This window comes from Typha angustifolia, chromosome 14 (assembly GCF_048772165.1).
Source record: "Typha angustifolia cultivar Huaian chromosome 14, ASM4877216v1, whole genome shotgun sequence".
Classification (NCBI taxonomy): Eukaryota; Viridiplantae; Streptophyta; class Magnoliopsida; order Poales; family Typhaceae; genus Typha; species Typha angustifolia.
The window spans coordinates 3,474,845-3,502,281 of NC_133252.1; the positions used below are offsets into that span (position 1 = coordinate 3,474,845).

At 36.3% G+C, this 27,437-nt stretch overlaps 5 protein-coding genes and 1 non-coding gene across 8 annotated transcripts; 1 reads left to right on the plus strand and 5 right to left on the minus strand.

The window, feature by feature from the left end:
* Nucleotides 1-224: 224 nt before the first annotated feature.
* On the minus strand, nt 225-4,180 carry LOC140776078 (uncharacterized). 2 transcript variants are annotated; one of them, XM_073119637.1, is made up of 3 exons: nt 4,040-4,180; nt 531-687; nt 225-441 (listed from the first exon to the last, which is right to left on the minus strand). In XM_073119637.1, the coding sequence occupies exons 2-3, from the start codon at nt 684-686 to the stop codon at nt 394-396; spliced, it is 204 nt and encodes a 67-aa protein (XP_072975738.1). In that variant the 5' UTR covers nt 687; nt 4,040-4,180; the 3' UTR covers nt 225-393. The 2 variants fall into 2 exon arrangements, with proteins under 2 accessions (XP_072975738.1, XP_072975739.1); XM_073119638.1 differs by having other exon boundaries at nt 3,954-4,099.
* Nucleotides 4,181-5,936: 1,756 nt separating this feature from the next.
* LOC140776028 (uncharacterized protein At5g01610-like) lies at nt 5,937-7,956 on the plus strand. The gene is made up of 3 exons (XM_073119569.1): nt 5,937-6,205; nt 6,771-6,825; nt 7,324-7,956. The coding sequence occupies exons 1-3, from the start codon at nt 6,119-6,121 to the stop codon at nt 7,692-7,694; spliced, it is 513 nt and encodes a 170-aa protein (XP_072975670.1). The 5' UTR covers nt 5,937-6,118; the 3' UTR covers nt 7,695-7,956.
* Nucleotides 7,957-8,965: 1,009 nt separating this feature from the next.
* LOC140776181 (uncharacterized) lies at nt 8,966-9,839 on the minus strand. Its single transcript, XM_073119799.1, has 2 exons — nt 9,684-9,839; nt 8,966-9,594 (listed from the first exon to the last, which is right to left on the minus strand). The coding sequence occupies exons 1-2, from the start codon at nt 9,712-9,714 to the stop codon at nt 9,143-9,145; spliced, it is 483 nt and encodes a 160-aa protein (XP_072975900.1). The 5' UTR covers nt 9,715-9,839; the 3' UTR covers nt 8,966-9,142.
* Nucleotides 9,840-10,021: 182 nt separating this feature from the next.
* TRNAG-GCC (transfer RNA glycine (anticodon GCC)) lies at nt 10,022-10,092 on the minus strand. Its single transcript has one exon. It is a non-coding gene; the product is annotated as a tRNA-Gly (tRNA).
* A 4,301-nt stretch (nt 10,093-14,393) lies between these two features.
* On the minus strand, nt 14,394-18,236 carry LOC140776717 (uncharacterized). The gene is made up of 2 exons (XM_073120534.1): nt 17,272-18,236; nt 14,394-14,911 (listed from the first exon to the last, which is right to left on the minus strand). The coding sequence occupies exons 1-2, from the start codon at nt 18,037-18,039 to the stop codon at nt 14,705-14,707; spliced, it is 975 nt and encodes a 324-aa protein (XP_072976635.1). The 5' UTR covers nt 18,040-18,236; the 3' UTR covers nt 14,394-14,704.
* Nucleotides 18,237-20,001: 1,765 nt separating this feature from the next.
* Nucleotides 20,002-26,861, minus strand: LOC140776174 (uncharacterized). Of its 2 annotated transcripts, XM_073119786.1 has the most exons (11): nt 26,587-26,859; nt 25,802-25,844; nt 25,554-25,607; nt 24,195-24,258; nt 23,175-23,231; nt 22,254-22,360; nt 22,125-22,163; nt 21,257-21,345; nt 20,998-21,076; nt 20,682-20,729; nt 20,002-20,500 (listed from the first exon to the last, which is right to left on the minus strand). In XM_073119786.1, exons 1-11 carry the CDS (start codon nt 26,772-26,774, stop codon nt 20,420-20,422), a joined length of 849 nt encoding a protein of 282 aa, XP_072975887.1. In that variant the 5' UTR covers nt 26,775-26,859; the 3' UTR covers nt 20,002-20,419. The 2 variants fall into 2 exon arrangements, with proteins under 2 accessions (XP_072975887.1, XP_072975888.1); XM_073119787.1 differs by lacking the exon at nt 25,554-25,607 and having other exon boundaries at nt 26,587-26,861.
* Nucleotides 26,862-27,437: the final 576 nt, after the last annotated feature.

A 27,437-nucleotide genomic window follows, 5' to 3' on the forward strand; every position in this document is an offset into this window, starting at 1 on the left:
CTACATGAGAGAGCAATTTGTTTTTCACCTTGTCCAGTATGAACTTTAATGCCTCTGCTTCAGATTTAGGGAAAACACAAACTATGATTTATTCTGCTTTAATATATTTTTTTCCTTTGGGTAGAGTTAGAAACTCTTCTGTATCATTTACCAGCAAACATTACTTCCATAGCAGCTAACTAAAGCAAAGCATTACAAAAGAAAATGGATTGGAATTCTTCTGGTGACAAAACAAAGATTAGGTGCAAGCTTCCTTGCAAGTAAAATGGGGAATACAGGCAAATACCGTCAAGAACAAGATTGAATAGAAAACATGGAATTAAAAGTATTCACTGTTTGGGTGGGTTAAGAACCAAAACCCATGGATTTATTGAACTAGCAAAGGTTTTCTTTTCATTCCTTCTTGCCGATTCCATGAGACATGTTATAGATTCCCCGAGCCTGCGAACCAGATGAAAACAGAGCCTTAACAATCTTAAGAACAACAATTGAATTATGGGAAGAAAGGAGTTTGAGAAAGAGCTACTTACGATAAGGGCTCCAGCAGAGACTGCCAATGCAAGAGGTATAGCAACTGAGGTAATCATGTCAAGACGGCCTTTCAAGTAAGTGTGTTTCTGAAGAGTCTGAAAATGTTGCTGATGTTTCAAAAGCCTTTCTCTCGGAAGAAAGGGTGCCTCTGTCATCCTGCGTGAGACACAAAGACAAGAAAGATATTACCATATTAAGGATTTATATATATAGAATGCATAAGAGTCAATTAGACCCTTTTCATCTAGGAAAAATGGAATAAATTATAGTGGTCAACTGGTCGTCATCAAATGCTTTTGTCGTGAATAAAACTGGTACTTTTTCTATGTTTTTCTTGCTTTGGGTCATAGAACTTTTAAGATTTGCCTCTGCTGCAAGTTTGATTTATGTCAAAGGATACAACTAAACAGAGACTTCCCCAGACAAAATGGCGGTATAATTCACTTTGTACTTTTGGTTCATTCAAAGGATGCAATGTCCCAAAATTAGGAAATAATCAAGTAAATGCACATGAAAAATCTAAATAATTCAGATTGCCTACATCCTCCATAAGATTACCTTGGATTTTCACTTCAGAACCCAAACTAAATCTGGGTAAGCTCAAACATTTTAAGCTTTAAGAATACAAATGAAAGCTCATGATCTTAGCTCACCCTAATTGCTTGAACAATGACATCAATCCATGATGAATTGTAAAAGGAAATGATTCCCTAGGGAAAATAAAACAATGTGATAATAAAATCTTCCTTCATGCTCCTCCACTTCATCACTTCCATGTGAAAGCATAGATTCTTGGTTCTCCATAGTAAATTTCATATTTTCATTTGTTTCCACGAAATAGCAAATTAACGAAAAGAAACTCTTTGGGGGAATGGTGTGACAAGGAAGGTTCCATAATAATTTGTAGTATTACAATCATATTTTGTTAATCAAAAGTAGGGTTTTCTTTTTCTTGTCAATTAATTATCCAACTTTGCAAGAAAAAAGAATGACAAATAGCATTTACTAGATCAAAAATCACACTATAATCATTAAAATTTGACAAGGTTGAACAAAAATAAAATATATTCAAGGAATATTGATGACACCCTAAAAAATCTATGAATGAGAAGGGGGAAAGTTAAAACATAAAAATAAATTACGAATTTAACTGAGGGGATTACAAAAAAGATACTTCGATATAAAATCAAACCCTCATCCTATAAAGAAAAAGAAAAGAAAAGGATGTTTGCTCAAGACGATGTAGGATTCATTTACAGTCTCAACAACTTTACTACTTTAATGGTGTGACACGGAGGCAACAAAGCCGATAAATTTGATCATATAATTTAAAAATTGTATCACATAATAAAAGTACAATGTATGGTGTCTGTGATAAATTTCCGTAAATTTTATAGTCGAACTCATCGGCTTTGGTATCTCACTAACTCACGTCATAGAAGTAGTAAAGTCGTCAAGAGTGTGTAAACAAACCTTACAAGGTTGATTAAAAATACTTTTCTTTCATTCTTCTTCATAGGACAAGGGTTTGATTTCATGTCAAAATATCTCTTCCGTAATCCACTCAATTAGATCCATAACTTTTCCTTGTATAGGTTTTGACTTCCCACCTCTCATTTAGAAATCTTTTAGGACGCAATCAATATTCCTTAGATATGTTCCATTTTTATCTATCCCTTATTAAATTTTAATGATTCTGTGATTTTGTACTAGTAAATATTATTCGTAGTAGTTTCTTTTCTTGCAAAGTTGAATAATTGAAGATAGGAAAAAGGAAAAAAAAACACTACTTTTGAATACTCTAAACAAGATATGATTGTAATATTGCAAATTACGTTGATAAATTGTATAGAACCATCCTTATCAACCATAAAGCAACCCAAAAGAGTTTTTTTTTTATTTGCTATCTCGTGGACACAAATAAAATTCATAGTATAGAACCAAAAATCTATGCTTTCACATGAAGATGAAGTAGAGGAGCATGAAGGAAGATTAATATTAAATTTTGAGGAGTAACTCCCAAACACTTGTTTTTTTATTTAATGGTCAACTACTTGGCACTCAAGATACAATTTTAGTTTTAGGTTGCTTCGAGAGCTTCGATATGTCATTATCTTGGCACCCAAGGAACATTTTAGTTTTAGGTCACATGAGGAGCTTAGCTACGTCACTATCTTGACCTAGTATTAGATTTTTCATTTGCATGTAGAAAGTGGCACATTGAGAAGGCCACTTTGTTAATTATACTAATTTCTTATCTTTCTTTTTTTTTTTGTTTATTGGCACTCAGAATATTCAAAGATTCACCTATTTAGAGTTTAACCTTTAACTATAATCTTTTGATCCTTGCAACCTCTTTATCATCTTTCAATGTGGTAAGATTTAGGCTATTGAAAGGACGAAATTCTAGATATTCGCATAACTATATGAACTTATTATTTACTTTTGTAGCCCATACAAAATACATGTTCCCTTGGAACAATATGTCATCTTTTCCATTTTATTTGCTTTCTTGGGAACCATTACTATCTACACTCTAGGATAAGATTTATTTCCTCTACGTTGGCCTTCAATTATCACATTGTTTTATTTTCTTTAAGGAAATCACATCCTTTTACAACACACCATGGATATATTTCATTGTTCAAGCAATTAAGGTGAGCTTTCATTTGTATTATTAAAGCTCTAAAATGTTTGAACTTATCCATTTTTTTAGTTTAGGTTCTGAAGTGAAAATCCAAGGAGTTACGATCTTACGGAGAATGTTGGCAATCTGAATTATTTAGGGTGTTCATGTGCATTTACTTGATTATGTTCCTAAAGGAAAAGGCAAATCCAAAATACTGTATATGGTCGAGGTCTGGTCGCGTGACAGTAAGGTAGATGAGGCCTCCAACGAGTCTCTGATAAAATGTGGGATCCCTTTTTAGCATGTGAAGAATACTGTACTATGAGCTCTAAGGAGTGTGCACAAACAAGTAGTCGCATTCAAGAAAGAGATAATTTATCATCTTAACTTGTTAAGATACTGCCAACCTCAGCAGTTACAGAACAAATAATTACAATGTGTAAGTGCCAGGCTCTCAGATCAAATGACTACAAATCTACATAGGAAGTAAATATTTTAATTCACATAAGGTATAGAGTAAATAAAGCTTCTAATTCAGACAAGATGCACAATATTAAAAAAAAAAAGGGAAAAAAAAACGTTCCCTTCGATCCGAATCAAAGTTTCCACCCCACCCAGTCAAACAAATACTAACATACAAGAACACCTTATACCGAGTCAATAATATGAATAACAGATCAGAATTAAAATTTACAAATGAACAACATCATTTCCGACTTCCAATCCGAGCAACTAATCCATAGAACACAAGGAGTTCAATCACAGAGCATCGAGAAAGACAATAGAAACTCACGAGATTCAAGTAATGCAGATCGAAGTAAACGTCAAGAGCACTACGAACCCAGAACCCTAATCCTAGAACCAGGCAAGAAGGGATACCTGCAAGGAGAGGGGAGAGTGGTTGCCGAGAGCTACGCACGGGGATAGCAGCAGCGCCTTAGGGTTCGCCCTTCGATCCAAACCCGAAGAATAATAATTGTCGTCCCAATCCTATTTCTTAATTACAGTTCTACCCTTGACTGCCGCTTGTTTTAGTGGACAAATCCCAGCGGTTTAAAATTAAACGAGATCCAAGTACAAAATAAATTATTTAATTGTTGGAAAAATTAAATTATTTATTCACCAAACCTTTCCATAGAATTCTAATTTTATTTCTTATAGATATATTCAAATTAGACCCGTCAATTTTTTTTATTATATTTCAATATTTTATTATATGAATAAAAATTTAAATATCAAGAAAAATATAAAATCTCAATCATATTCAACCTCGAATATGAATTTGAATGGGCTCGGATTATGCTTTATCTGACCCGATTTTACCTCTACACTTAGTGTATAATTTATATTTATAAATGAGCCTTCTTAGCAGATCCTTTCTAAGCAAATAGTTAGGGTTCGCTTTCTCTATCGCAATATTTCATAGCTAGTGCTCTTCTTGCGTGCTCTCACACATTTTTGGAGATTGTGGTTACATAGGTTGAAGAAGTTTTGGCATGGTAATATCTGTGGAGGTGTTAGATATTCATATTTCTTAGTGCGACTTGAATAAAAACTATTTGCAAAGTCATATTTCTCCCTTATTACCTAGAAGCTCTCGTTGGTGAGGCACTTGCACTGCTAGCTGAGCTTAAAGCCCTTTCTCTGTGTTGTCAATGCCAACGATGGCCGTGCCACAGGCACAGATCGTGTCGACCACTGGTCGGCACGGCACATGTCGCACCACTTGCCAGTCGTGTCGTAAAAGAAGGGAAAATAAATAAATACTCACCTTTGTCATCGCCGATCGCCGTTGTCGCTTGCCGCTCTCTGATCACCGCTGCCGTCGCCGTCGTTGTCAAGTGCCTTAGCCCGAGGGAGAAGAAGAGACCAAGAGAGAGTGAGAGAGAGAGATCGGTTAAAACTTAAGTTACGGATCCGAATCCGGATGACGACAGTGATTGGCAACAGGTAGCTTAACAACGAGGTCGACAGTGAACGGCGAAACTATTAGATGGCACCCCTCGTGCTATGTGTCAGTATGCCACCAGCACGGTAAATGCCGACCGGCACGTGGCACGGCCATCCATGGTCAATGCTCTACTAATACATGTTGGCTATTTAGTGACTATCTTTCTATGACAAAGTTAATTAACAAGCTAGATAATGCGATGGATTGACATATCACTCTTATTATTTTAGAATATAACTAAGTAGATTTCTATGTTTTATAGCATTAGAATTTTCTTTACGAGCAGGATCAATAATACCACTGCTCTAGACCTGACTAGTTTTGCATTTCAAGAATGTACTTATAAAGAATGGAATGATCCATCTTGGATCCTTAGTAGTGTAACTCCCGTTATACGAATAAAAGCTTAGTCAATGACTTTCCAACATATATATCTATAATATTACATGCAAATCGTGCAAACGTGGCACCAAACCAAATGCCACGCAGCGAAGATGACTAATGTCGTAATCTCTCCCAAGCCCCACTATTGTATTCATATAAAAGACATGTCACATAATTCATCTAGCATAGAGCCCCGTCTATGCCGCCATCGATCGTACCTAGCTAGCGAGTGAGCTTCCAGGTTGTTCCGCCGGACTCGCGTAACATACTCTAATCAGAGCGATTAAGGGACAGCCATTTGTTGTCCGGTCCTTGCAGTTCGCTCTGACTGTGATAATATTTACCGCCACCTGGCAGTCACCGAAGACATTTGTCCACGTCGGTCCGCGCTTTAGCTACGGAATTTGATACCCTCCAGGATGGTCCATATCTCACCGTAGAGAGCGTTTCGGCGGTACGGGAGATTTCGTGCTAAGAACTTTCTTAGCTTTTGCTTTGATCGGGTCGTCGCGAAGACGTCCACCACCTCCTCCCGCCTCTAAAGTCTAAAAGTTTCCTTGGAAGAAGAAAAGGAGGAGGAGAAGAAGAGCTCGGAATCGATCGAGTCGAGCGAGAAAGAAGAGATGGATGATATACTAAACAAGGTCGGAACGTATTGGCTCGGCCAGAAAGCAAACAAGGAGATCTCCTCCGCCGGTGACGATATAAACGTACGATAGGAGAGTAATTCTAGGGTTTAACCCTCTCTTTTTTTTAATAATTCTTCAAGACCTTGCTATGTTGAATTCGTATAATTGTCCTTGCAACTTTGTTGAAATTTGGTGGTATTTTGAATTTTGTTTTTAATTTGGATCAGTCGAGTAATTGCTGTGGTTTCTGAAATTGAAATTGTAACGAAATTTATGAGGATGAGCATAGAGGATGCTTGCTAACTATTTAATTAGATCTTCTAAAATCTCCCTTTATCTATTTTTTATTATCAATTTTTGGTTGCTTTCTTTGTTAAACATTATTACGTCTTGAAGTTTATTGCAATTAGTTCAGCCTTAAAGGAAAATGTTGTTTCTTTTTTCCAGTTCCAACTAAGGATGCAATTATTGTTGCTACTTAATTTCCATCCATGAAGTTAAGAGTTTTGGATTAGGCAAATGTTTTGGAAATGTAAAATTCTTAAGGATATTAAGTCTTATTGAATCTTCTATATCACATGAATAAATGAAATAACAAGAATTCCTTTTTCTCGTACTAATTTGTGCTTGTGCATTGTGAATGCAGTCAATCTCTGACAGCATTAGTGGAGGAGCAAAATGGTTGGTGAACAAATTTAAAGGTACAGAACATGATACTATGGCTTTCTATGTTCTTAGTAAGTTAGTCATCATTAGAACTCTTGTGTTCAAAAAATTATCATAGATATAGCGGCAGATTGATGTACCAATCTGAGATGCTCTCTTTGAGATATATATATCTCTGTTGCTTTGTCTAATGTCTATCCTTCAATATTCATTCTACTTGTTTTTGCCTGATGAAGTGTTTATTCTTCGCATTCTCATGGAACATTCTTGTAGGAAGTAATAGCTAACTCCATGAAAACTTTCAATGTCATAACTTCTGGTCTCAGACCCATCTTCAGTGATAAGAATTGTGTTTATTACCTACATGTTTGCTTTAACTTCTCATGCTTACTGTTGCGCCTATCTGATTCAACTACTAATATTTTGCTAGTTGCTAAGTCTTAATATTGTGAAGGGGTTGTAACCCTCATGACATCTGGGTAGTGTGACTGACTGTAGTTATACTCTTTTTATTGGAATACTTAAAATTCCAGGGACTTTGCAGAAACCATTACCTGAGCTGCTGCGGGAGTATGACCTGCCGACCGGTCTCTTCCCGCGAGATGCTACCAACTATGAATTCAACGAACAGACAGGGAGGCTCACTGTATTCATACCCTCTATTTGTGAGGTTTGTTACAGGGATTCCTCCATCGTGCGGTTCTTCACCACTGTGTCTGGGAATCTCCAGAAGGGTAAGCTCAGCAATATTGAGGGGATGAAGACCAAGGTGTTGGTCTGGACAAAAGTTACTTGTGTCAAAACAGAGGGACCGAAGGTCAATTTTACGGCTCGAGTAACTAAAACCAGGAACAGAGGTGTATATGAGGTTCTGAAGAATGGCATCAGCGTTGAGAAGTTCTAGAGATGGCTTTTTTGAGAGGTCTTGTGGATTATCTAGACTAGTAGTGTGAGCTTTTATTATGGTTTAGTTTGTGGATATTGGAGACTTACACAATTGAAGCTTACTTGACTACTACACTTGGCGTAATTTATTAAATATTTCAGTTGTTATAATCCTGGGAATGGTGTATGCAGCTTGTGTTTGAAGTTCCAGAAATTTGTATTCAACATTTTTACATGTATTTTCAGTTTATACCCTATATTTTTAATATCCGTAAGTCGCATCATACATTTTTATCAAATATATGCAGAAAACACTCTTAATTAGCTTAGCACTAATGATGACATAAAAATGAAATATTCCATCTAGTTTAAACTATTTATCTACTATTTGTCTAAAATGATGTTTTTTTTTCTCGGGCATGATTGGTGATACTTCTCTGTTTGGCCAAAATCTTAGAGCTAGAAGAGGAAGGAAATTAGGGAAGCTCTCAACCCTTTCTTCTTTCTCCATTGTTTATTAGGAAGCAAGATAAATCCCATTCAAGATTCTTAGGTCTTTAAGATGAACTAATTGGATATAACTCAAATGTGTCAACTCCTAGGTATTGGCTTCCATCTGTTTGCATTTTGTTATTGTGTTTTTGAATGTAGAGCAGACAAGTTTCCTGGTGTGAAATTGAGTTTAAGTTGCATAAGAGTACTCTTGGTGATGTCCTTAGTATAATTAAGTTAATTTAAAAGTATGATTAAGTTTAGTTAATGAATCTATAGGCATGGTTTGTTCAGTAAAAGGTAGGCTATTTATATGAAGGATTACAAATCTCCAGTAATGTTTTTAGAGTTTGATTACCACATTTTGGGTGTTTTTTTGGTAGGTGATAGAGTTTACAGTAGAGCTCGATGTGCCCACCGTAGCAGACCCTTTGCTAGTGCTCCCCATTTTTCTCCCTTTCCATGAGAGAGGGTTCTCTCCACCTCACCACCGGCCTCCTTCTTCCTTAATCCTAGCAGAAGTGGCTAAAAGGATGAGAGAGGTCTCCCTCCTCCTCAGCGAGGTTTCTCCTTTCTCTGATCTCTCCTTGGTCCTCTTTTATGTTCTTTCTCTGTTCTTTTTGCTTTTGTTCTGTTCGGTGTTCAACGATGGCCTTGTGCAGGACAAATCTCATCTTATTTGTAAGCAGAATTCTGGATTGTTTTTTTTTGGCTATTGTCGAATTCCATTCAACAGTTTTAATTAAAATAATGATTTGGGATGAGCCCCAGAAGTAGCGATAAGGATGCAAAGCAATTAAGAGTACAAAAACAAATTTCACATCTCCAATACAACTCATTTCATCAGAAAATACGCATCACAGTTCAATTCCAGTTTGAAATCTATAGGGTTTTAGAGAAATCACACAAATCCGGCACGCATATAAGATGAGATCGTAGAAGAAGGGGGAAAAGGGATCAAAGATGAAATCTTTCTTAGTTCGGGGAGCTAGATTCACCTCGCAATCTCCTCAGCTGATCCACCCATTGTTCCTCCGCCACCTGATCCGCCCAATCCGGCGGAACCCCTCTGAACTCCACCCCTCTCATCGCGTCCACGATTCTCGAGGCCGCCTCCGTCGTGAGTGGCGACCTCCTCCTGCTCTCGTCCTCCATGAACGCCCTCGAGATCGACGCCTCCATCTCCCTCACCTTATCCTCCTCCACCTCATTCTGCTCTTCCTCTTCTCCTTCGTCTTCCTCTTCATCGTTCAGATCCAAACCCGAGATCCCATTCCCATTCTCCAAATGAAGGTGGAAGAAACCATTAGGGTTTGGGTGATCGGAGTTACCTTCATCATCGGAGGTGGAGATCGGGCGGTAGTATTCGTCATTGCCAGCGTTTTCTTGCTCGACGTCGGAACCGGAGTCGGTGGCGGCGCCGTCATCTATTGGGATGTGGAACGAATTTTAGTAGGAGAAATCTGGGAATAGAGACGAGGATAGAAAGGGTATAAGAAAGAAAAACATAGTTTACCTTGGAGGTGACCGTTGGTAGATATTGACATGGCGATTGCTGCGCCTTCTAGGAGGGAGGAGGGAGGAGGGAGGGAGGAGAAAGGTGAGAGGAAAGAAGAGGTTATTAATCAGAGTTCATAGCCTCCTCCTGCTTCTAGCCTTCTAGAGGGGTAGGAGAGCGGGGGCAGTTTTGTCTTTTTGGGTCTTAATGCGAAGGCGTACTAATGTTAAAAGAGTGAAGACGGCAACATTTCTCCTGCTTGGAGAAAGACGGCATCGACTACTTAAATACAAAAGAATCAAAGATCCTAATCTGGTTTGTGTGATGAAAAATAAATATATTAAAATAAAAACAACTGCACCAGCCGGGAATCGAACCCGGGTCTGTACCGTGGCAGGGTACTATTCTACCACTAGACCACTGGTGCTTTTGCTGTTTTTGACTTTCATAAAGAAGTCTCTATTTGTTGAGTTTGTCTAATTACACTACCCCTATACTTAATTAGCTAGACTCATTTTTTAGTCTTAAATGATTTTAGTACCTTAAACTAGGTAAGAAAATAGTGTTTTAATGTGAGCTAAGCTAAAATATAATTATTACTTTTGATATGATGTGAAAACGTAAAAAAAATATATTAGTTTTGGAGTAAAATAAATGATATATAAAATTAATGGACTAAAAACCCTTTATTTTAATGATAAAAGTGATAGATTTAAATAATGTGAAGGGTAAATTTTGAATTATTTAAATATATATTAGAAATTTTATTTTATTTATTGGGGAGTGAATTTAGTTAGAAATTAAATAAAATAAAAAGATATTTAGTTATTGAACTTGGCTAGGATCTCTTACCAAGTTCAAGAACCCCTCTAAACTCAAAGCAAACAATGGCTTCAGGCATGCAAAGATATTTTCTCGAATTTTCTAGTTAGCCCTTATTTAGATTCTGCCTCTTGACCACTTTGTTAATGAAAAGTCATGCAACCTATTACATATAAGGAAGGGCTTTAGGCAAGGAGATTCTCTCATCTTATTTTCATCCTTGTGGCTTATTTTTTTTCTAGAACTATTTTTATGATGCAAATCGAGTCAAATTAGTTCATATCATAAGGGCATTGAGCTCGATGAATTGAGTCTAGTTATTTTAATTATTCTACTTATATGGTTTAGTTAGAGTCTTAGTATGTTAAAATTTATTTAATTAGCTAAATTCAGTTCAAATTTATTTAGAAGATATTCGTACAATGCTTGAATGTTATGATACAACTTGGATTGATAATATCTTGATGTACAACTTTTGTATTTAAAGTTTTTTCAACTTTAGACTGTATCTACACAAAACGAAGAAATATTTTGATAAGGATAAAAAAGACTGATTTAGTTAAGTCATGTTTATCTTTAATTATATTTATCCTTAATGTAAGTCTTTAAAGCAAATCATAGTATGAGTCGATCTAGGATTAGCATATATATATATATATAATGTAGAGTGCAGCCCTTCTTTAGGGAATGAATTAAGAACTATTGGCTTAAGCCATTATTATCTATCTCCTCCCTCTCATCTTAGTCGACGAGTACAACTTCTCCTACCTCTTTCATTCTCCTACCTCTTTCATTGACAAGGTCTCGTCCAGCTCCTAATCTCCCTCATCCGCCGTATCATCCTTATCCCTAAGTGCTGGCCTTCTTTTTCTCTCAGGTAGTAGAATTTATCGTAACCTTTGGCCACTATTTGGTAGATAACTAAAAAAATAATTGATGAACCTCTATGATCTTAGATCCGTTGAAAAGCTCAAAAGTTCCATAGCAACAATATATTCAAATTTCAAGAGGATCCATCGGTTTTCTAATCCATCATAACCCTCAAAAGTTTCGTTCTTAAATCTATCCAAAACCATATACTTTTTTTCGGAGCGTTCAAAGGATTCCTTCTACAACTAAACCTTGCTCTTTTTTTAAAACTTATTTCAAAGTCTTGTATCATTAGTCTCAACCAAAATTTAGCTTGGGTTGTTGGATGAAGTTTGAACATTTGCCTGGGTGCTTCAAAGAACCAAGTTGATGGTGATTGGTTGACAAACAAATAGCATGAAGCGGCAAGTTGTGACATGAATATAAATGATGCTATTGCTTCCACATTATGGATAGTGTAGAAGCAACGCAATTTGATGGCTTTTGAAACTCAAAGATGGTGCTTCGCAAGACGTTGCAATTAGCTAAGGATTATGTTGAAGTTCTTAATAAAAGGTCTGCGATTGCCACAAGGAAAAATGCTAGATAGACAGTGTCGAGGATGGGATGGCTAAAACTTGACGCTGATGGTAATTATGCATTTCATGATTACCAAGGTGGAGCAAGGATGATGCTATGAAATGAGAATGGTGGATTAGTGATGATAGCATGGGAATCTTGTCCCAAGGTGTCCCCTTCTAAATGCGAAAATTTGGGCTATGTGTATGAGCTTAAATATATAGCCATGAAACACTGCAAATAAATTTTAAAGATAGACTTAGTAGAGGTGGCTCAATTGCTATGTCAGGAAGTTAGAAGCATATGGCAAATTAAGAATATTATAGATGATTGTTTTAGACCGTTGAGCTCCTTTAAGGAGGTTTGTATAACTCATGTGGTCAGAGAGCAAATTGGGTTGCAGATTGGACTATAAACTCCTTTCTCTTGGACTTATGTAACCTCATTATTGTGGATTCTTCTACTCTGATGTCTGAGTAGACCATAAGCTGAATATAGTTCCTCTATTTCAAAAAAAAAAAAAAAACTCAACTGTCAAAACAATCTATGTCTATAGGCTTATAGGCTGGGGTGCGCGGTGTTGGCCTTTTCTCTCTTACCTATCTAGATCTACCTCTCAAGACCAGACCCATAAATTCTTCTAACTAGAATTGAATTGTAAACAAATTTAAAAGAAAAGTTGTCATGATAGTCTTCCACACCTTGTCTGTAATAATTTAGGATAGGAAAAAAAAACATGTATTTTTAGGCACAACACATCCGACCACAACGTGATCGGCCTCATGCCCAACCTGCATGAGCAAGTTTGCGTGAGAGTTTAAATAACCTCTTGAACATGACCACATGATTAAATATCTTTGTGCAGAAGATTGTCTCTCGTAAGTAAGCATCTAATCAATGGATCAAACATCAAAAGCATGTGTGTCCGTGATGGTGGATATCGACAAATATTTAAGCTCTTTCAATGTATATAGATCATCATGAGTGATGCTGCAAACAATCAGACATGTGATGTAGCTCTTCTCACATTAGATAAGTATATAACTCTGTGAGGGAACTAAAAATCTCTTTTAAAAATGAAATTAGAAATTCTTAAAATTCTCTCTTGTATGGATCACTCGGATGCCTCACCCTCTAGTTTTAAGTCTCTTAAATATAAGTGAGGACCATCAGTGATTCGTACTATAATAAACTTCAAAACGAATCTCCAAAATTGTTCCTAATTTTGACTTGTTCTGTTGTTGTCCTGTGCACTCTGTTCGGACACCACTTAAGTTTCCTTAAGTAATTATGTTTCAGCATACTAAATGCCCGTAGTCTTATCTAAACGAGGTTCTAAATTTCTATGCTAAAATCTATTTTTATCTCGTTTCCTCTTGATTTCTTCGCATGATCTAATCTTTCATAAGCTATGTAACTTGACTATATAATTTAATCTAATTTGTACAAATCGATTATGATTTGGTCCACAAATTTACCATAATAAAAATATCACAATTATAGTATAACCAAATCCCCTTGCAATGGCTCTTAAGACTTCTTCTTGTTTTGACCAACGGTATGGTCGTCCTACATTCTTCATACCCTTCCCTCAAGCTTTCTTTCTGCTATCAAAAAGATGCCCTTTGCTCTGTTGCTCAACTCAGACGGTGGAGATGAGTGACCTCCTCTTGCTAAGTGGAAGTCAATGCTATTAAGAAGATTGTCCATTTTCTTCCTCGTTCCTCTTCAATTGGCTCTATGAGCCGGAGATTTTCTGTTAATGGCATTTATAACTCTAAAAATCTATTTATTCAATTTGGTTCCCCCTTTGAAGGTGAAGACCTTCCTTTGGCTAGCTTCCAACAATAAATTAGTATACCAAGGATTCTCTTAGTGGACTGGGAATGAACCTTGACATCCTTCGCTGTTTTTATGATAATAATGAAGAATCAATCAGTGCCTCATCTCTTCTCCATCTGCTCCATCTCCTCTTCAAATTTCTCCTCCTCCCTCAATCAAAGATTACTGGGACCGTTGGAGGAGAATTCTTATCAAGGCTAACTCTAAGGAGAGTTTTTGACTTCCTATTTGCAATTATCTAGTGGTCAATTTGGAAGAAACGAAATAAGAGAAATCTCAAATGTGAAGCAAAAAACATCTGATGGTCTAATCTTAGATAACAAAAAATTAAAATAAAAAAAAAACCTGCCTCAGCTGGAGATCTTTCTTCCCGGCTAAATCTAGTTCAGATTTCTCTTCTTGTGCTTCTCTATATAACCTCTAATCTTTTCTTTCCAATATATTCTAATTGAGGACAGTCCTCCTTTTCTCTCAGAAGAAAAAAAAAAACAGACCCAACCAGTTTCTCACATGCAATTAATGGAACTGTTAAGAAAACATAAGAGCACATATTAACTAACGTCAAACATTAATTTTATCCAAAAAACAAATTACTCGTGCGAACATCCAACTTTCAGGACATTCTGCACCCCTGGATGATCCAACACTCAGTATCAGTAGAAAGATAACTACATCTAATGATGTTTTAGTCAGCTAACACCTTATTTATCATTATTAGAATTGATTATCTGGCCAACAACAAGAAACAGAAAAAAAAAAAATAACTTCAATTACATATAGAATATCTCCTTAAATACATGTGGACAGCATGTGCATTAGAGATTTTGGGCAGCGAGGGCTGCTTCTTCTTTTAATCGGCCGAGGAAGCGTGGTGGTTGTATAAGATTCAGAAAGAAGTATAACTTAGGGAGAGAACAACAAAAAGAATACAGGTTCTGCACTGAGCCTCATATTATTGTCTTCCTTTGATTGAGCCTATGGAAAAAAGACTTTGAAGCTTCATATGTGGACCAGCAAATGGCAGCAGCTGGCGCATGGAACAGCATCCTAGGCTTCCATCCCCTAATGAGCCCAGCAAATCCATCACGCTTTATGATTGCTCGTATAACCTCTCCTGTGGAACTGCTGGAGAATCTCTCACAACCGCATACACCCTGCCCGGCAGATATAGAGCATTACAATAAGGGACTATCACCGAATATATGAGTTGAAGCACAATACTAAGGATACACCATAATCAGAGACGTTCAACTCACACTTATTATTTACAATAAGTTCAGAAATTAATTATCAAATATTCCACATAAGCAGGAGCAGAAAACTACCAAGTCCAGTGTCAACTTGAGCTATAGTACCAAACTACATTGAGTTATAGAACTACATCATATCCAATACAGATGTACACCATACTGATTGGTGTAGACAACTTGACATTATGCACGGAATCAACTGATGATATTAGATGCTTGTTTTGCATGCAAAAAGGAGAAGCACAGTATAGCTAAATGAGTTGGAGCTCTTATTTTATAGGAACCTAGTTCTGCTTGATCCCAAAATCTTTCTCGCAAATATAGGATAGATTAGGATGTACAAGTTCTTCTGTTATTCAATTAATCAGTTCAAGCAAGCTCTATATGATTACTTACAACTAATTTATGTAAGAAGCTTTTTTGTTTGGAAATACTAACATGGAAGCTCAAACAGGTTCTATGGGACTTATAGTGCTTGTCCTAGCCTTCTAGGTGGTGCAGCCAAGGAAGCACAACCACTTGTAGAACCACATGCAGGTGCGTAGCCTGCTTCTCATATATATATACGAGAGGGAAACCCCACTAGTATCATGTATATATTTTGTTAAAATATGGTACAAGAATTATACCAACACCAAAAGATGTCACAATAAATACAGCCATTCTTCACCTTCAAGTTTGAGACTAATGCTTAATCAACATGTGTCTTGATGGGTAAAGAGTTAATCTAAAAAATAGAGGACAAAGGTCAAGGTCGCAGTCTTTGTAATGGCTAAAAGTAATCAGAAACAATTAAAAATAATAACAGACCTGTAGAAAATTAGAAATTTTAGTGGGATAAATAATATCTAAAGAAAAAAAAGTTCCCCACCTGAAGATTGAATTTTTTACTCCCATTTTTTCTACAATAAAAAAATTTCACAAGTTACAAGCTGGAAAATGAAATTGCGATTCGATTCCATGCTGCATTATCTCATATAAGGGAGCATTCAAATACCCATCTTCACTAATACTCATTTTTCCCTGAAAGTAGGCTAGGTTCTAACACTGAAATAAAGTTTATAAATGTAGCCAGAGGTTCAGATTCCTTACAGCTAACAATGAAATCATTATAAATGCTTGCTGGATCCAATGGCATGGCAGTCGATGCCAGCCTATGAAATACCTAAGAAGATGACTTCATCATTTCCTACGCAAATCCAAAGAGGAATTACGTATGGCTACCTGATCAAATAAAGTAAAAAAAGGAAGGACTAGAAACATGGAAACCATTCAACTAATAGTATGTACCTATTTTCTTGGCCATTCAACCTTGTTCCCATAACTCAATTTTTGTAAAGAAAAACAATTTTTGACTGTACATGTGGCTCCATAATCTGTTTAGCACAAGAGCTTTCTCCAGCTTTGTCAAATCATTAACTAATAGCACATAGCCACATATCCTCTTTATCCTCCTCTTGTTCCTATTTTTTCCTCCAATAACATCTAAGCCCAACTTGCAACAGATAGCTTGGACACATAGTTGTTCATGTCATACTTGTGATGTACTAAAGATAGTTCTTGGATATTATTTCTACTTTAAAAAGGAAACAGGTCTCTATAAAATTTTCTTGTTAGTGCTCAAAATTTTTGAGACGAAAGACTAGCAGCAGCAAATTATTCAACAAGTACAAAATAAAAATTGTTGTTGAAGCAAAGAAACATCTTCTGTTCAGGTAACTTATCAACTTTGATTAAAGTAAATAACTTCTAGTGACTCAGATCAAATTTGCATCATGCAATCAACAGGCGGAGAGTCTTCTTGTCTAAGTTACGAAGTCTTCTATAGGTACAGTAGAGTTGTTTAAAACTTCTAAGGATTTGAAAAAGGTTGCAAAAGAGACACCATAGCAAACAAAGTTCTGTGATACAACTGTGTTTCTGATACAGAGCATAGAATTTTCACAAAACTTGCAAAATTTAAAATTCCTTCAGGAAGAACTGCCTTGTAAAGTTTGTCCTGCCAATGGCGTTAGATACTTAGATGATGTAATGGATCGCTATCGTGGAACCTTTTTAACTTTCCTAGAGTCTAGAGACAAGAAAGAACTATAACCTAGTACCTTAAAAGGTCAAACCACCTTATGTATTGAACCATACAAAACAACAGAATTCAAACATCATTTTAAAAACTAATCTTAAAATCATAAATGAAAGCAGTAAGCACACACACAAAAGGAAGATTTTTAGATCAGCAAATCAACAGAACTGCTCAAAATCTATACCTGACACTGCAACTGAGTCTTAACAACATCAAGAGGCGTGGTCACCGCAGCTGCCAGTGCACCTGCAGCAGCCCCCGCCGTTGCATGCACCGCCAACCTCTCATCATCCGCACTATCCGGGGATACCTCAATCAGGCCCCTCTTGACCGCCTCATACGTCGCAAAGTGCACAGCCGTGAACGGAGCATTCATCAATACCGTGGTCCTATAAGATGCATAAAACGCCCTAAATCCCTCCTCCCTAAGCACCCTCCCTATACAATCCATCACACCCTTGTAAGGACTACTCTTAAGCTGTAGCCTCTGCTTCACCGTATCCATCGGCGTGAACACGGCGTCGCTGGACACCGTGGCAAGCACCCCAGAAGCGGCGTGGGCGGCCGGGTTGTTAGGGTTATCCCGGGAGAGGTAATCTTTCGAGAATTCGTACACGGAGAAGTAGACGGCGTGGGCAGGGCCGGCGCCGAGGCCCATGGCACCGATGCCACGGTAGAGGCCGAGGGGACCCTCCGCGACGAGGACGGAACGGAGAGCGTGGCGAAGGCCGAGAGGCGGGTGGCAAGGCGGGGATCTGGCCTGCATACGGGTTTTCAGAGTGTCGACAGGGAACATGGCGGTATGCTCGACGACGCCGGCGACGGAGCCGGCGATCATGTACTGCCAGAAGAGCAATCCGTCGTAGGGAACGGCGGCGACGCTAATCTCGCCCCCGGCGGCTGTCGGAGGGAGGATATCCGGCGGATGGAATTTGGTAGTCGCATCCGCCATGGAGGAAGAAAAGGAGGAGCAGGAGAGAGCTAAGATTCCAGTTCTCGTTAGGGTTAGGACTTGAGGAGGAGGAGGAGGAGCAGGAGGAGATAAAAGGCGGAGGGAGAAGGGTTGCCGCCATAAAAATGAATCAAAGAAGGGGGTTATTTGGAAAAGTCACATCGGAGAAGAGCTTCCTTGTTTCGGTTATAGAGACCGGATCCAGAGTCAAAGTTGGAAAATAATACATATAGTTGGAGGAAAGTAGGATCGGGGAGGAGGGGCAATATCGCCATTTTGGACCACATTTTTTTTTCTAGTCAATAACACACCTATATTTTATGATTTACACCTAATACTTTTAATATTCATAAACCAAACACCAACCACACAATTTATTTCTCTCACATCTTACTTGCTTGATCACTAAACAATATCTATTTCTGGGTCACATCCGTATTTTGGTTAAAATACAGGGTGTAGAATATAAAAAAACTCCCGGAAGAATGAGACTTGAATACGAATTCTAATTTTCTAACTCTACTTCCCAAGTAAATTGGGGAAAAGACTTGGGTTTGTTACAGATGGCATTTAACTATCAAGAAGATATTTTAGTGTAAGAAAACCAAGTTGATTGGCTACAAAAAAATATTAATAAATGAAGGTTGACCTAAAACCATTTGAAAATTATATAGTTCTATTTCTAATTTTTTAATTAATTAATGTCTTATTTCTAGGAAGAAGCCTTGTATTTTCTTCAATTTTGTTATTCCTATATGCCCATATAATAAAGAGGTCATTTCACCTAATAAGTGGTCATATTCTCCATGATAACACCATTATATTTTGGAGAGAGAGAGATGGGAATATATGCCTCTATATAATATCATCCATGGGAATTAAGCTTGTCATGTAATTATATTTAATACTATAGCTGGCCTCTGTCACTTCTCTAAAGTAAATACATAAAAATCTATCTATGACTCATGCAAGGTTATAGCATCTATGCTAATGAAGCATAATTCTTTAAAGGGATTTCACATAAGTGCCACTAAAAACATTCAAAATATTATAATTACTGCTACATTATTTAATATTATTTAAAATTATCATTATGATTAATTTTTAACCAGATATTCCTAACAGATTATAATCCCCCTCCTGCTAAGTTGTGCTTCCCTCCTCATTAATTAGATTTAACAAACAGAATAATATTTTTGAAAAAATATAGTAATTTCGGTGGCAATTATAATATTTTAAAGAATACAGTGGCAATTATAATATTTGAAAAAATTTCGGTGGCAATTATGTAAAAATCCCTCCTCTAAATAAAACACAACATCGCCGTCGCCATCGCCATCACCTTCGTCATGCATAGGATACATTTTCTGCTAAATTTTAGTGGAAGAACCAATCCAGGGGGCATATATTCTGAAATGGACAAATGCATCTAAAGATGATGCATGATGCAGAGATCAATCTCAATCAAGAAAACTACTCAAACTTTTGCTAGAAACAACACATAGCAGCTTGGCCTCACAATATGGCAACACTTTACAGTCTCCATCGCCTATCTCACTATCTTGTTCTATTTCTCAGATTATATGCATTGAAATATAGAGGTTGCAGGATAAAATCTGGCTGAAAGTTGTGGCCATAAGCCTAACTACCTGTGCCTTCCACACGATCTCCATTTCTCGCTTCTTCTATGATCAGGACACTGGCATTGGATTGTGATCTCTCAGTAGGAGCAGCTCCTCAGGACTCCTATCTTCTGCTCATAAATGTCAACATTATCTCCACTATGAATGTCTTCTTCTGCATGCTTTTCTTTTTGACAATGAACGGTTCGAGCAGTTGCATTCTTATGTCATAATAAAAGGATATCACAAAAATGGAGGTTTATAGGTAACAAATTTGTTAACTTAATCGGGATGTAACAAAGTATTGCAGTTATCCTTATAATCCTAATGTTCAGCAATCAAAGAGAACTTGCAATCGCCAACGGGTATCCTTAAATAGTGAAACAAATCAGGGAGGGAAAGGAAAAGACCCCATTTATCAAACTGAATCATTTCATGTGGAGAAAAAAAATAGTAAATGTTAATCTGCTAAAATGGGAATCAGTGACAAGTAGCAAGGCAAAAATGAAAAAATGATATCCAGCTAATAATATAAACAGAATCACCTATAACTCTGACAGACTAATGAAACCTTGCATCAGAAAATAAAGACTGGAGACTGGAGAATGGAAACATGAGTCACCTATGATTCCTTGCAAGAGCTAGCAAACCCACGCTAGTAAACCCCAAATCATGTGCTTCCTTTCAACCAAACAAATTTTCCAGTTGTGAGAATAACTACCAAGACAACTCCAATAAAAGGTGGCGTAATGTGCATCTCAATAATTCATAGGAGAATATGAGGCTCGACTGCTTCCGGTGCGTGCTCTCAACCTTCTAGCTAAAGAACCAAGTATAATCTGGAGGACAAAAAAAAATCATAAGGTTCTCGATCTCTCCATATAGAAATTGCAAGACTTGAAAGACTTGAAGACAAGTGGCAAACTGACAACTAATACAACTTTTCAGTCAAACATATCTGCTCTAGGCCCAGTTACATTTTATTCATGGGAAGACAGCTCATATGATATTAAAGCTTACCCTTGCTTTTTGTGGTAAACTGATCCAAAATTCCAAGTTTGGAATAGCCTGAAATTTTGAGACAAGTCAGTGAAATCTATCATGAGTTACTTTGATAATAATAGATTTACAATGCGTTGAGCACCATGCACCTAAAGATATATATCAGACAAGTAGACAACATAACAGACAAGTGAAAAAGTAAATGACAACAGATTTTACACATGGACCACATGATCTAACTCTAACATAAGATTACTGATTACATACGAGATAAATGAAGTGAAGTAGAAGAAACCAACTAATAGAGACATCTAAGAAACAGAAGAGTCTATACCTCTATACCATGAATTCCAAGGAAAAAGAATCTGTAAATCGTGCCAACCAACATATATGCTCCAAAAAGGCATAAAATTCTGCACAAAGAATGAAAATCAACCAATCAAGTGCAAAGCAATGACCTGAAAAGGGATAAACTGATAATCTATGTAATCATTGGCTAAAAGAAAAAAATGCAACTAAAACTACTGCCCATAATATAATATTATAATGAACTTCACAATTAGCATATGATGACAACACATAGAAGTCCGTACATCATGACCAGAGTCCCAAACCAACCCCATCCTTTTCCACTGACAGATGTAGCCTTTGGGCAACCAGATGGATGCCGAAGTACCGTAGCCTGCAGAGAGAATAGCAATTAATATTTGGACCAACTAAGATGAGATGAATAAGGAGTATTCAACAGGAACTTGACCATAAAATTTCCATATGGATTTATATCAATAATATATTAAGGTATATGAGAATAATTAAGGCCCAAGAATTCTAAAAATATAGCAGAACTCTGGAAGAAAAAAAAAACATATTTTAGATTAACATGTACTTGCCAACAAAGAAAAGCTAACTAAAAACCAGCAATAAGAAAAAGACCAAAGCCCCAACAAGTTGGGTTCATCTTGAAAACACTATTGCACAGTTCAGGTCTAGCCCAGGCAAAATACTCCACCAATATCAGCGATACATGTTACTAAGTAACAGACAGTATTATGTTACACTTTCAAATTGAATGAGAGAAAATGTAAAATTGATCTAACAAAAGCTGAGTGAACACTGGTTAACTCAACATTCTTTTTGGCCCTAACTGACCCTTATGTAGAACTGTGACTAGGAGATTTTAGACAGTTGATCAACCTTTCTGTTTAATTTGTTATCTTACATTAGGATGGACCTAATGTGCCCAGAGAATTTCAAATAAAGCAAGGCGAATATTCACTAAGTTGTCTTTCCATCAGGACAGACATATATCAGTTCTAATCACCGATCATGTGAATTTTTTTTTCCAATAACCATGTAATCCAATTTATCATGCACCATTCCAGACATGAAGTACAAGGATAGTAACAATTGTATTTGCATTAAATTTAGCTCAAGCTAGAAATAAGTTTATTGCGTACTCACATAATCACATGATCCTGACAGGTTAAATGAACCTGGAACCTGCAAGGATACAAATTTGGAAGATACAAGATAGACAATGTGAGAGCTCGATAAATGAATGTGCAGCCTGATAAGAGCAAATATACTTACTTGGACCATGGTTGAGTCACAGAAGACAGAAACAGCGAGTGAGCAATTATTCCTGGGGCCTATAGATACCATCTTGACAATAACACCTTTTTGAGGATTGTTCTTATCTGTTAATTTAATTCAATAAAGCAAATACTTTCAGACGTAAAGGAACAGATGAAGTCCTAAGACAAAAGCAACACATTTAGTATGAACTAGAAAGATGATTTCTAAACTGGAGTTGATTTGAGAGGCAAGATAACTAAACTTATCATACCAACTTAATTGAGTGAAAAACAAAGATTGAGATGATGTTTTGGAACTTACAGAACTTCAAATACAGAGAATTATTTGTTTCTTTTTTCAAATGCTTTAGATGTAATATATGGTTCTCACGTCTCAGGTGCTTTAAATATGCAAGACATGCCTCTTTCAAGCATTCACACTAAACAACTTCATAATATATGGGGCTATAAGTACAATAACCAAGCCTTTTTAAAAAAAACTTGGGCTTGGCTAATTTAATCCATCTTTGTTGTGCATGAACTCAAAAGACTTGATTTGCTAATCAAATTCTATGGAAACAGTACGTACCTTTATAAGAACCCAATAATGTCTCGGTAAAATATTTTTCTTTGCCTGCCAAGTGGCAGCTTTTTCCGTACTAGCAAGATCCACCAAGTCTAAACAACTTTGGTACATAATTAAGATACTTAATTGAAGATAAGTACTAAAAGAAGATAATAGATGAAGAATAGTCATTGGAAGTAGCACTGCAAAACTATACGTCAGACCACTTTCCAGGACTTGCATAATAAAACATATTAAGTATACAACAAAAGCAGCAGCACAAGTAGATTTTAACTCACAGAATATTAACGTGATAGGATGGGCATCTAAATGATCATTGAAACTAAAAAAAAAAAAAAAGTCTATTATTACCAATGAGTGAAATATGAAGATTCGAGGCCCTCCCAATACTTGTACAAACATCATACCCTGCATATTACATCAATACCATTTAGTAAAAGTTGAAGCAGACATAAGACGGTGTATATACCGTGAATACTATTATAACAACATCGGAGATTAACAGAACTTAGGAAAATCAACTATTGTCTATACAGAGAGCAACTATACAGACAAGCACAGTCACGGGTTCCCTTATATAGAGTGAGAAAATATAAGACTACACATATAAACCAGCACACTAACATGGTTTATCATGATTGCTCAGGGAAGATATGATGGGTGACACATAATAAATGATGGTGACACAACTATACAGACAAGCACAGTCACAGGTTCCCTTATATAGAGTGAGAAAATATAAGACTATACTGAAAGTAAATAAACCAGCACAGTAACATGGTTTATCATGATTCCCCAAGGAAGAGATGATGGGTGACACAACAAAATGAAATTCCATATAGAGTAGAGGAGAGCAATAAAAAAGCTGGAGGAAATCTAAAGATTAACTATAAAGAAAAATTAAATAAATTTATATTAACATGTAGAAGATACAGAAACATAGGAGGAATTCATCATTTAGTTGGGAAATTATAGCAGTCAATCAATCCCAAGTCCCAACCAGAAACAAAACTAAATTTTCAGTGGAGCTGTTGTTTCTGAGAGAATTCACATGTAATTTGAGAAGTTAGGCAAAGAGAACAAATTCCAAAGAAAGACAAACTGTCTTAGTATATGTACAGACATGATCTCAAAACGACAGGCCAGCTGCATTTCTTTCCTTTAAGAGCAAAAATTCTGATTAACAAAGAAAAGCAAATAAAAACAACCAAACTGGAAAAAAAGAACAACAATCTCTCCATAGACTCATCCATATATAATATGTTTTTTTGTCTGTGTGCATGCCTACAGACTCTCATTATAAATGTTTAAAGACAAAATAGAAACATATAGGCTATAGCAACTATAGTGTAACGAAGATAAATGACCTACCTCCTTCATTGTTTGACACAAGTGCGCTGCATTGCATGCCACAGCGTGATGGACCTCCACAGTCCTTTTACAGTAAAAAATAAATAAACAAGCAAATTATCTAGTAAGAAAGAGCTGTAAGATGCATACAATATAGAATGTAATTGACGCTTTTAAAAAAAGCATCAAATAGATATGAATGATGTATGCAAATCTAGCAAAAAGTGTCTTAGATCATTATCAGTACAATCGTTTTTCATTTTCAGTATTGAGAATTTCATGATTTGTTTTTGAATTGTTACTTGAGCAGAAAAACAAACATGAACGACTTACTAGTTACTACTATATCAATAATAGTATAATACCAACAAAATATTAGGAACTAATGACAGAAAGCTCTTTTTCTATATCCTCCCTACCTACTTATCGACTAACATGAAAAGACATATAAATGTTGATGCACTCAAGGCCTCAAGGGTATATAAGAAAATTTGTAGTCTACTTATAGGATTGGTCCAACCAGTGATTGCATGTAAACTTTCTTCTTTTTTCTTCCAATTACACACTGCAGTCAAAGTTATTTCAGAGCATGTCCTTACTGCCCAGTTCAATTCACTCAATTATTGAACTTAGGAGGATCTACAGTTATAGAAACATAGAAGCAATCCCTTTGTATCCATGTGTTGCACACAAAACACAAGAGTAAACTAAGAGAGCGAGAGAGAGAGAGAACTGAATGTGATACCATTATATCAAAAGTAGTTGCAGGAATTATGTGATCAGCTCTAATAATCAGAAATTTACATTTTTTTTCACCCTAGAAGGTGACATAGTATCAAACAGGATCATTTTATCCATGTCTAGTCTACCCAATGTTGAAAATTGTAAAAAACTCGGATGCATGCCTCAACTGAAGGAAATAATAGTTCAGAACGGATGCATGATTTACGAGCTTCTTGCTGCACTTACACTTGAGATACTGTTGTTATGCCTCTCTCGGTTCTAGTTGATGACTTGATGGTGTAATTTCATTCCCAGCTTTTTAAAAACCTTATCTTTTCACAAAGTTGAGTACAAATTATCTTTTGCATTAAGAATCATAAAAATCCCAATAATAATTATAAGCCTCTGCTGGCAAACTCACTAGAATGTCAGCACTCCACAGTGAAAAATATATCTAATAAACCTGCTTAGACCATTGCAGACAGCTAACAAATCACCCAAAAGAAGAGAAGGAAAAAAGAGAAAAATCTTATTCATAGATTACCAACTGAAAGTTCTAATATAGCCAGCTAAATTGATGCATTAGTTCATTGCAAGTACTAAGTTAAGAAAATAGTTATAAAACATTAGGATATAATATCCCCCAAAAGCATATACCTGGCAATCAAAGCACAACGGTGGGTCATGGTTAAATATCATTTGATCGCATAACTGTTCGCAAAACACAAAAGAGGAAACAAAATGACAAGCTGAATATCAGTGACATGAGTAACATAAATCTAAATAGTTCAAATTGAGGAAACAATATTTCATTTAACATGGATTTACTTATCACATAGAATACTCTCTTCTAAAAATCTCCATTTTATGGTTTCACAAAGAAAAGGTAACCTGACAAAGCCAACCTGAAACCACAGCAATGTATCATTTACTGATACCTTGTAAAACCTGCAAAACACAATTTTCCATGTCATTGACACATACAATATTGTTCATAGAATAAAATGCACTCTCTGCATATTCAACAGATTTGGAGATAAACCACTCTTCAAGTACCAATTTTAAATCTTACAAGGTAGAATTTGCTCAATGGTTTAACTTAAATTCTGACAATATCTGAGAAAATGATAAAGTAATCACATCGGCTCAACAGATAAGACAGAATTGTACAGTGCATCCCTTGATAATTGCGGAAGGAAGGCATTTCCTTATGCCTTTCTAAGTACACATCACCTTGTAGTGCTCTCATTCAATTCATAAAGGTAATTGACTAAGCCTGTATGTCAAAGTATTAGGTAACAATACATCCACCACTCTCCTGTAACTTAAAAGCCTTCGAAATGAGAATGATTATTGGACATTTTGTGCCTATGATGGAGATACACCTACTCCACAAAGAATAAGGCAATACAAGATGGCCACCTACATATATTACTCGCAAATAAGTCGAAATCCAATCACTAGCTCCTTGGGTCCACCTCGAGACAAACAAATACAGCTTTCCTTCATTCAATATTATACCCAAAAAAAAAGGAATCAAGTGGATAGAGTCACCAGAAATTTCACGACAGACCCAAATGATTACCATATAAGCTGAAAAAAGCCTCCCGATCCCAAAGCAAACAAATAAACTAAGAAATATCAAATACCCAGATGACAAAATCGAATCTTTAGGGAGAAGGTGAAGTACCCATCTTCGCTAAGAACGCCATGAGGGTGCTTCGGGGTGGGAGACGCCAAGCTGTAGTAATAAAGAGTGTGGCGGTGGACGACGCCGAGCTCGCACGCACCTCCACCGCTGGATGATAGAACGGGTGCGAACCCAAGAAGTGAAACGGCAACGAGGGCCCACGAGACGACGAGATCTCGCGTCGCCATTCCGGGGAAGGAGAGGTCGCGGAGGTCTCGCAAGAAGCATCCCAGAGAAGCTCGGTGAGAAGGGTAAGAGAAGAAGGACGGGAGAGGTCGGGGGGAGTCGTGTTCACACCTATCAGACTTTTTTAACCGTTGGATGCTATTGGGCTAAGAAAAGCATATGGCCCACTCTAAATTTATAATTTTAAATTGGTTATAATAGCCAATTTTTATATCCCATATTTTTTCTATACGATTCCAAAATCACAAAAACAGCATATTAGTAAAAAAAAATTAAATTAAATTAAATTATCGATTAAGATTTATCTCTTACATATAATTATACCTTAATTATAGACAAAATCATTTAATACTAAGCAATTTAAATTTAATTCTCTAATAGAGATAGACTTCAATTTAAATATAATTATCTATCTCAATCTATCTATTATTAAATTTTAGTTTTAATTAATATTAAACTAAAGAGAGATATATGTAAATAATTAAAAAAATAATCAAATAAATTAAGATAATATATTTTAATAATAAATAATTACCTATTGAATTCATAATATTTTTTAATTTTTTTGTATTCATATATTTATCCTTGAGTATCTTAATAGTTAGATCTTCATCAAGTCTATTAATAAATAATTACCTCTATAGTACGAAAGAAGAAGTGCTCTT

Excerpts from the sequence above, each read along its gene's own strand:
- LOC140776078 (XM_073119637.1), bottom strand. The coding sequence starts at position 686 with ATGACAGAGGCACCCTTTCTTCCGAGAGAAAGGCTTTTGAAACATCAG. Across the intron at positions 442-530 it reads TCTCTGCTGGAGCCCTTATC|GCTCGGGGAATCTATAACAT; the intron begins GTAAGTAGCTCT and ends TCTGGTTCGCAG.
- LOC140776028 (XM_073119569.1), top strand. The coding sequence starts at position 6,119 with ATGGATGATATACTAAACAAGGTCGGAACGTATTGGCTCGGCCAGAAA. Across the intron at positions 6,206-6,770 it reads CCGCCGGTGACGATATAAAC|TCAATCTCTGACAGCATTAG; the intron begins GTACGATAGGAG and ends TTGTGAATGCAG. Across the intron at positions 6,826-7,323 it reads GTTGGTGAACAAATTTAAAG|GGACTTTGCAGAAACCATTA; the intron begins GTACAGAACATG and ends TTAAAATTCCAG.
- LOC140776181 (XM_073119799.1), bottom strand. The coding sequence starts at position 9,714 with ATGTCAATATCTACCAACGGTCACCTCCAAG. Across the intron at positions 9,595-9,683 it reads TACCAACGGTCACCTCCAAG|ATGACGGCGCCGCCACCGAC; the intron begins GTAAACTATGTT and ends ACATCCCAATAG.
- LOC140776717 (XM_073120534.1), bottom strand. The coding sequence starts at position 18,039 with ATGGCGGATGCGACTACCAAATTCCATCCGCCGGATATCCTCCCTCCG. Across the intron at positions 14,912-17,271 it reads AGACTCAGTTGCAGTGTCAG|GGTGTATGCGGTTGTGAGAG; the intron begins GTATAGATTTTG and ends TCTGCCGGGCAG.
- LOC140776174 (XM_073119786.1), bottom strand. The coding sequence starts at position 26,774 with ATGGCGACGCGAGATCTCGTCGTCTCGTGGGCCCTCGTTGCCGTTTCA. Across the intron at positions 24,259-25,553 it reads CGTTGTGCTTTGATTGCCAG|GACTGTGGAGGTCCATCACG; the intron begins GTATATGCTTTT and ends TTACTGTAAAAG. Across the intron at positions 23,232-24,194 it reads TGTGTCAAACAATGAAGGAG|GGTATGATGTTTGTACAAGT; the intron begins GTAGGTCATTTA and ends TGTAATATGCAG.